Raw genomic sequence first — 9,411 nt, forward strand, 5'->3', positions numbered from 1 at the left:
GTCTCAAATAACCGAGTATTTATGATTTTTTTTTTTTCTGATATGAATGTAGGCAGTTTTTTTTTATTTTGGACGAAAATGTAGGCAGGTTGTTGACTATAAGCATTCATGTTTCATTTTTCTCTGTTGTCTGGTTTGTGTTTGCCCTGGGCCAGGAATACGTCTTCTACTCAGTTTTGGGTATTGCTAGAGTTTTGAAGCTTATTCTTCCCCATAATTTGAGGAAAAAGACAATGAAGGGGGGAAGAACAGATTAATTTGCATTGGAAAAAGACAGAATAGAGAGAATAACATTGTTAAAAAGGAAATACACATCCTATTTAGAAAATTAGCAGTAGTTACCCAAACATAGCCTTACTACAAGTATACCCAAACCAGAACATTGCGAAGTATACCCAAACCAGAACCTTGCAAGTATACCCAAACCAGAACCTTAGCTTCCAAGTTAACACAGCCTTGAGATGGAGTCATGTCGCTTACTCACTCACTCAAGAAATTTGGATTTTCTTGGGAAGACAAGAGCCCAAGAAACCCTCCAAAATGCCTTCTTCTGTACCCCCCAAACATAGCCTTACAAGTATACCCTCCTTCCCGCCAAATTTAACCGATTTTAGGCTTGTTTGAAAAATACCTTTTAGCCATTTCTCAAACAAGCTATTGGGAAAAGAACCAGACCCAACAGATATCTCTTCTAACACCCTCTTATCCACACTAAAACTAACCCCATTTTGTTTCCCATATACACCCTCAAAGCACCCCTCAATCTTGGACAAGAAAAGCTCGGTGGCCTCCCGATCTCTAGCTGGGCTTCGATTGAAAACGAAGAGGTTCTCGACTGATTCGAGGAACCCAAGTGGGGTTTGGACATCCGTGGCAGAGTCGCGGGTCAAATCACTTGAAATAGGGCTAACCTCCCCTGCATTGTCTTCGATTTCATTGTCCTCACCGGCTTTGAGGTTTAGATCAAGGTTACTGTTGAAGCTTGATTGCCTTGAGAAGTCCTTCTTGCTATTCACATTCTCAAAGGCAACAACCACACTTGAATCCTCCTTTTCTTCAAATCTTGTAGATTTGGTCTTGTTTTCAAGCTCCCACTCAGCTTTTCGCTTGTGTTCGAAGCTGGCGATCCCAAAACTAGGACTAGTACTTTTTTCATCAACTTTCAACTTCATTTGGATTATAGAACCTGGGTACTCATTTCTTGTGGACTCACCCTTGGTCAAAATGAATATTGCTTGGCCTTGATTCCCATCTCTTCTACTCACTTCTCCACATTTTCGATCAGCTAGGAATTTTAAGAACTGGGTATCAGCCAAATCAACATCTTCTACCAACACAACAAGTTTGTCACTGGATTTCAAGGCTTTTTTTAGCTTTTCCACTCTTGGGTGCATCTCATCTTCTCTTTTGTTCATGTTGATATGTAAGAGTGAATTAGCAGATCCCAGAACCAACTCTGCTATTGCTTGAGCCAACCTTCTCTTTCCAATCGAGTCATTCCCATCAATCAGAAACCAAGTTTCCGAACATGGTTTGGAGCCGATTATGGCTTCTACTATTGAGGGAATGGATTCAGATTGCCAAGGCACATTCTCTTTCAAAAGCTTACACATGTCAGCTCTCTGCACCGTCGATTCTCCTGAATCAGTAAACACAGAGTTGCCGAGAGCAAGTGTGATCTTCACTTCCTTATCTTCACTGAGTTTCAAAGAATCCAAGGTTGGTTCCACTACTTCATGCTTTTGAACCCCATTATCGAAATTGAATTCGATTGTACTACATGATTGTTGTCTCCTGAACCGAGGCACCAGATTAGAGCCATGGGTTGCAGGGTCTGAAGCTGGATGATCAGCAAAAGAGATCGAATTCAGATCTGGGAAGATGCCATTCCTGGTTGACAACCAAGGGTACGATGAAGTACTATAAGAGTGGTTCTTCCCAATTGAGTTTTGATGGTTGTACAAAGCGGGGCTTGAATGATTCGGATTATGCCTTCCTTGGTGCAGACTGTAGCATAACCTGTTCCACTTTCTCCTCAATTCAACCACTTCATCCTGCAAGAATACAAACAATACGTCATATATCTAAACTAAATTTACTAAGGAAATGATGTGATAGTGTTTCATTTAACAAAAACTAAGTCTATTCGGAACGTCATTTAATTTAATAAACAAGATACATTGACATATAAGTTTACTAAACAAATTTTGCGGTTCTAAATTATTGTCTGCCTAAAGTAGTGATCCATAAGTCAAAAGTTAAGAGACAAACATTGGTTACCTTTTGACAGGATTGGGTGCCATGTGGTTGAAGCCAGGCAGGCAATTTCTGCTGGCCAGATTTGAGCAACTGAGCTTCTTTCTCAAAATTTGAAGTGCATTCTTCACAGCAGGGGAGCTTACCATGATCTTGTTCATGATCCTTGATGCTACTGAATGGCTTTGTTTCAAGCACTTCAGATGGGTTTTGAGAAAAGATTACTCTCGAATCATGGACACTGTAAAAAATGAGTGCAACATGTAACAAATTAGCTTCATGTATCAATATTAAAGGAAAAGAAAATATTTAAGATGAGGCAGCTAGCAAATGTAACATTCCCCCCCTAATTTCCTCTTGGCTAATAGAAATTATAAATACAACTATTAGACACAAATGCCATGATCTCAGATGTTTGTCCATCAATAGTACTTTAATGTTATGTTTGCCATTTTGTTCCCTTGACAGTAGGGACAAATTCATTTATCTAGCTTTTCACTAATTATAAGCCTCTTAATCGTCTTCTGTGATTTGTACAGTACAGTCCAAATCCTTTGAAAATTGAAACCAAGACAACCAAAAAAACAAGGAAGGACTTGTAATATTTGTGAAAGAAAAAAGTTATATATAAAAGGTGAAGTAATGAACAAGGAAATTTAATTCTTAAAAGGTGTGAATTGGTGAACAAGGAAAAAAAGGATCTTGTAAACTTATTTTATGTTTCCATCTGTGAAATCTGTAATTTTGATCAGAGGCTTGTATATGCTGACAAAACAAAAGAGAAAACAAAGCTACTGTGGTTTTGTACATCTGTCTCCCTTTTGCCTCAGTGGTTTCTGCTTTCATGCAGATTGCAGACCATGTATAGGCTGTTGTAGTCTGTGTAATTTAGGCTCAGTAGCAGAAAAATACAAAGCAATTTAATAAAACTATCAAAGCTTCTAGCAATGGACGATCTTTCTACATAACACTCATACATACATACATGATATATATATATATATATATATATATATTTTTTTTTTTTTGACAAATCATACATGATATAAGTTAGAGACATGAACAATATAATATAAAATATACCTGGAAGCATGGAGACTCAAACCAAGACCTCCTGATGGTACTGAAACAGCTTGAAGACCCCATTGAATCTCAAGAGAAGGTTGCCTCATTTGGCATCTCATGTATGTTTGATAACTAGCAGTAGCCATTAGCCACACCTTTGGCTTTGTGCTTGAGCATGAGCTGCTTTCATAATCTGAAACCAACCTTGAAATTTCTGAAACTAAATGCTCAACTGGGCTATACCCACCAGAGACTAATCCTCCTTCTCTCTCATCACCAATTGTCCATTTCAAGTCTCCAATGTAAATAATAGCACCACCTCCTCCAGAGTGATCCAATTTCCTTTTGAGCTCTGTGATATTTGATTCCACATCTTCTCTTTTCATGTACCTCAAAGAAACATGTGGAAATTGAAATTTGATGAAATGGGTTGATTTCAGTTCCTCAGGAACCTCTGACCGTCTCTCTAACCTCCCCATGACCTCAGCAACAAGGCCTTCAGTAATGGACACAGAATCACCCACAATCACAGTGTTCCTTTTCTTACTGTTCTTCCTCACCAAAACCTCAAACACCAACTTAACATCTTCCTTGGAATAAGAGACAGACTCTGTAGGAGTACTAATGGAGCTGACATTGAATGGAAGAAGTAATTTCTTTGGCGGGGAAGAAAAGAGGAGTGGGTTTTGCTCAGGAGTGTAAGTCAAGAAATGGGTTTGCCAGAAATTCCCAGATGGACTGATATGATGATGGGTTAAGTTTTCAGGAGCGGTAGGTGAACAAGGAGAAGAGAAAACCCCACCAGTGCTATTATAACACTGGAAAACGGAGGAAACAGAGGAGGTGTCCTCTAAGTTGTTCTTGACTGAAGTACTTGAGAACCCGGCTTCCCTCATAACCCGGCTAACACTTGGGTCATCCAAGATGGAGATGATGAGCTGCTCAAGCTCAACCTTGATCGTCAAAAGTGGCTGCTGCTGATTCTGCTGCTCTATGCACCCCCTTCTCTGGTGAGCTTGGGCTCTTTTGAGGGCTGCAATGAGAGCATTGGAGAGAGAAGGCTGTTGCTGCTGGTGGTGCTGACCGTGGTTGACCAGCAGGGGACTGGCGGCGCCGCCACCTCCTGAGGGAGGTGTAGTGGGGAGCCTGTTAAGCGCCACATTGAAGCAGAGCTCCAGGGCCCTGCATTGGAGAGGGTGGTGATGTGGCGGGTTGTGGTTGGCTGCTGCGGCAGCTTTGAGACAGGCCCGCCTCAAGAGACTGGTTCTTGAGGCGAGGAGAGTGGCGGCCACGTGGAGAGGAGTGACCTGAGCATGGCCTCTCCGCCTGGCTAAGCTGAGAGAGTGCTTCAGAACCGAAGCAGCCTCCGCTGTGAGGGTCTGCTGCACCGCACAACCTCCTGAGCGCATCACTCGATCAAAACCCACCCCCCAAGCCCTCCCCTTTTGTTTCTCAACAACTCTATCTCTTCACACAACACAAAGAAGTCTTTTACTTTACCCCCTCTCTTATATTTTCCTTAACCTCACCCCAACCCAATATGGTTATCTCTCTAACCTGAGAGGAGAAGAAGAAGAACAAGAAGAAGAAGAAGACAAAGAACACTACGCTTAAGATAGAGGGAAAATGGATAAAGAAGAAGAAGAAGAAGAGCTTGGCTTTGAGTTTGAGTTGAGAAAACCAGGCTAGAGATGAGACTAGACTAGCTTCTTTATACTTCCTGATATTGGGTTTTTTTGTTTTTAATTTAATTTCTTTTCTGTGATTTTGCTTTTTGCTTTTCTCTTTCTTCTGCTTTGGGGTTACAGTTAAGACTGAACCCATCTTTTTATGATCATCACCCATTTGTTGTGTCACACACTACTTCACTAGCAGAGGAGCAAAGATTTTTGTTTTGGAGGCAATTAGTACAAATAAAGATAGCAACTTTTTGAAGCATTAATTTTCACACATCTCTGTTGGAACTTGCAAAAAAATATTATCAATCAAATATGCAATGCATTGCCCACATTCATTGATATGAACCATGATCATCAAAAGCTGCAAAAGAATTATGAGTGGGATTACAAACACAAGAAGAAAACTTTTTAGGATTTACACCCTCTAATCGGTAAAACTGGTTACTCCAGCAGTAAGTCCTCTCTGGTTTGCAGTAACTTTGTCATTTTGATGCAAATGGCAAGGGTCCCACTCCACTGAAATTTTTCAGATGAAAAAGAAAAGAGAAAGAGAAGGCTAAGCTAGCTAGCTTGAACTTCCTCCTTTATTTTTTCCAGCCTTTGAATGGACAGACAAAGCCAGCAGAAATTCAAAAAACACAAAAAACTAAGGGGGAAAAAGTTTGGAAAAGAAACAAAAGCAACTCACTGCAACACTCCTCCACATTTTGTTTTTGTTTTTGAAATTTTGCCATTCTCATGTTTATCATTAATTTTCTGGGTGTTGTTTTTTTATACATGAACATGAATTCAGAGCATGACAGATGTGTACAAATTGATATTTGGCTTATTGGTTGTTTTCTCTTTTTCTCTTTCTCACGCCAATCCAAATCCTCGTAGCTAGAGAGACAGCATTGCATTTTATTCCCCAAGTACCCAAAAAGCAACTCTCTGTCTGCTAATTCTCACTACCATTATTGCTCCTCCTTTCCGATCTCTCACTCAGTATCCCAGTTTTTTCTTTTCTTTTCTGCAAACTTCAATTTCTACCTTTTTGCTTAATCCCCATCTTATTATCTCCACCAACCCACTTAGTCATTTGATAAGCTTAATGCTTTATCAAGTAAAGTAAAGTTCAAAGATTAGACCTTGGCTGCAATTACTAATAATAGGACTGCTGAAATGGCAGCAACTGAAGTGTTCACATTCTTAACTTGTTGGTGTAAAATATCAAAAGTTTCATAGATCTTCGAAGTATTAAAATTTTAGAAATAAGAGTTAAAAATACTATTTATAATTTTACAAGACATACATACAGAATTATCGAATTAAGTTGCTAGCGTATTCATAACATTATAAAATATTATAGAACGTCAAAAAGTCCGCATTCATCTCTTTCACAAAATTAGTGACTTCTTTTGCCTGGTTTTGTGTCATGACTATCATCTTTTGCCACACTTATTACTGAGATGATCAGTTGCTTTCAATTAAATATTCTTCTTTCATTAATGAGACTGGTTTGGGACAATTGAACTCATTTGATTTCTTGACTTCCTGAGTTCAATTAATTAGTAGAGACAAAAATGATCTGACCACCACTATAGGCCAAATTATAAAAAAAGCTGCAAGTGAAATTAATTTCTACTTTCCTAGACCAAACTAATTTCTGACATTTCTGCTTTTGAGAAAAGATTAAAATGGAAACCCAAATGGTTTTAATTCTTTTCTTATTTCTAGAGATATTAAAAGGGTTTATTTCAAATGGCAATCTAACTTGGAATTGGGAAGATCATGTTTTTGAAAGTATGATCTCATTGACCATTGTGACCGTTATTTCTAGTATATATGTTGTTAAGGTTTAGGTCTCGTTTGGTTCACGGAAAGGAAAATAATTTATTTGTCTTTTCTATGGAAAGGTAAATGAAATTTTCCAACAATTTTCTATTCAGATGTTTGAGAACATAAGGAAAGTTGTTAAAAGTTTGTCAATAATAAAATAAAATAATATGTTGTGAGTAATAAATGCAATGAAAGAAGAAGGGAAAGTGACTCCTTTGAGATTATTCCCTCTTATTTTCCCTTCCTTCAGAAAACGATTTCCTTTACTTTTGCATCACAAACGCAGGAAAGGAATATGCGTCATTTCCGCGAACCAACGTGGCCTTAGGGTTTCAGTGCAGCGACGAGCAGTAGTAATAACAGTAATGGACTGCTGGAACATTAAGTACATTTTTTTTTTATTAAAAGAAAGATTGCCTATAAAATATCAACGATTGAGATCTGATGGTTCAATTGCAGTGTCGACGCATAAAAGAATTTCCATTGTTTTGATGGGTGCTTAAACATAGAACACTATGGTACGGTTAGAATTACTTACAACATATCTACTTTTACTAGCTAGATAAATTGGCATAAAGTAAGAAAATCTTGATATATGAAGAAACTCAAAAAAATCATTGAATACACAATATTCAAACAAAGAATGAAAAGACTCTAATACCATGTTAGTCGATTACTGTGCCTTAAGAATTTAAACCGTAAAAACCAATCAATAACATATATTTAGAGAAATAAAGCTCCCAATTAACATGCTTATCAACACTATTTTTGAGTTTTTGATTTTCTTTTTTCGACTTTGTCGATCAGATCTAGTTTAATATGAAAACGTTTTCTGTGGAACAAGTCTTGACAGTAGAAGGTCTAGATAACAATAAGAACCTAAAGCTCCCAATTAACATGCTTATCAACACTATTTTTGAGTTTTTGTTTTTCTTGTCGATCTGATCTAGTTTAACATGAAAACGTTTTCTGTGGAACAAGTCTTGACAGTAGAAGGTCTAGATAATAATAAGAACCTAAAGCTCCCAATGAACATGCCAGTGTAACGTATCAACACTATTTTTGAGTTTTCGCTTTTCTTTTTTCGACTTTGTCGATCAGATCTAGTTTTACCATGAAAACGTTTTCTGTGGAACAAGTCTTGACAGTAGAAGGTCGTGCATGTCAAGAATAGCATCCGAATAGGTAATAAAAGGAAGACTAAATTCAAGAGTAGTAGTGTAGTACTGATATTTCAGTTTCTCTATTGCATTAAAAGCATCATTCTGGTGTACTAACGATAAATTTTTGACAGTAGATAGATCCCTATTCAAACTACAGGGGAATATAACTTTGAGATCGAACAGAAAGTACGACCCAACTGGAATCTTTGTTTTCAAATACTGAGTTCAGTAACAAATACAGTAACTGTACAAGGGAAGTATTGTTGCCAGTATGTTCTTTGACTGCAAGAGCTAGCTAGACATATATATGGAGCTTCGCTTCATTGAAAACTAAAAGCACTTTTTGGGTCAAAAAAGTAGCTGATATGGATCAAACAAGGTTTATCAGATCGAAGTTTGAACTTTCGAGCTTATAGTTAAAACAATGAGCAGCAGCACCACTTTATTTCCAGTCAAAGTCATACATATCGTCTAGCTAGCTACCCAGGTTAATCAATATTTTCATGCAAAATTATCCACGTAAATTGTTTTCACAAGAAGTAATTACTGCCATTTCCATATATCAATGAACTTTGTCATATTGGCATCCATTCCATGATTAAAAACTTCATGCATGTTAGATTTCGATCAAACTGTTATGATCATAAAAAATAAAAGGCTAAAGACAGTACAGAGTAATTGACATAATATATGATGGGGTTGGGCCATTTCTGTTTGTTCAATGAGCACCCATATTTTAGCATATGGAGCACTAAAGCTTTATGTAAAGATTTTGTAAATGATCTAAGATAAGCTGGTGATGATGAAGGGAGATAGATCTGTGAGGTCGATTGAAAGGGGGTGGGTGCCCAAATCATTGGAGCATTATTCTTCAAAAGTGATCTGGAGAATTTGGTTTACTCTAGTTTGAAGAAAAGTATCCCCTTTACGAATTAATTGAGATTACGAAATTTCATTGTTGAGGAATGCATGCGTCATCTTATGATTGGGTTTGCATTTTGCCTAACACGTTTTCAACAAAGCAACAAAGTACAAATTACAAGCTAGGTTTAGATGAAACATTTTGGCCCACATTTCGAAAAGCCAATTTAGCCAAAAGATTAAGATGGAGTTTTTCACATTAGTAATTAACTTGCTTGCTAAGGTCATGCCTAAACTCGTATTAGAGTATCAATGGAGTCAGTTAGGGTTAGACAGTTGACCCAGATACGAACTTGATTGCAAATCTCAGATATATATAAATTTATGGTCAGCCCTGAGAGTGATAATTATTTGCTCCGTTTGAAAGGTGTTAAGAGAATGAAGGTGTGTGTTTGGCTCCAAAACCAGTATGGGTGTAAACTGTCTCTTTTGAGCGTGTGCGCAGGCGTGCCAGCACCGTGGGGTGCAGTCGTCGGAGAATCCCTTGACCTGACTTCTTGATCAAACGC

The 9,411-nt window shown here is 37.9% G+C and overlaps 1 protein-coding gene across 1 annotated transcript; it reads right to left on the minus strand.

The window, feature by feature from the left end:
- Positions 1 to 235: 235 nt before the first annotated feature.
- Positions 236 to 5,012, minus strand: LOC112201095 (protein SMAX1-LIKE 4). Its single transcript, XM_024342112.2, has 3 exons — positions 3,340 to 5,012; positions 2,281 to 2,497; positions 236 to 2,054 (listed from the first exon to the last, which is right to left on the minus strand). Exons 1-3 carry the CDS (start codon positions 4,728 to 4,730, stop codon positions 489 to 491), a joined length of 3,174 nt encoding a protein of 1,057 aa, XP_024197880.1. The 5' UTR covers positions 4,731 to 5,012; the 3' UTR covers positions 236 to 488.
- Between the last annotated feature and the right edge of the window lie 4,399 nt (positions 5,013 to 9,411).

The sequence above is a fragment of the Rosa chinensis genome, chromosome 4 (assembly GCF_002994745.2).
Source record: "Rosa chinensis cultivar Old Blush chromosome 4, RchiOBHm-V2, whole genome shotgun sequence".
In the NCBI taxonomy this organism is placed as follows: Eukaryota; Viridiplantae; Streptophyta; class Magnoliopsida; order Rosales; family Rosaceae; genus Rosa; species Rosa chinensis.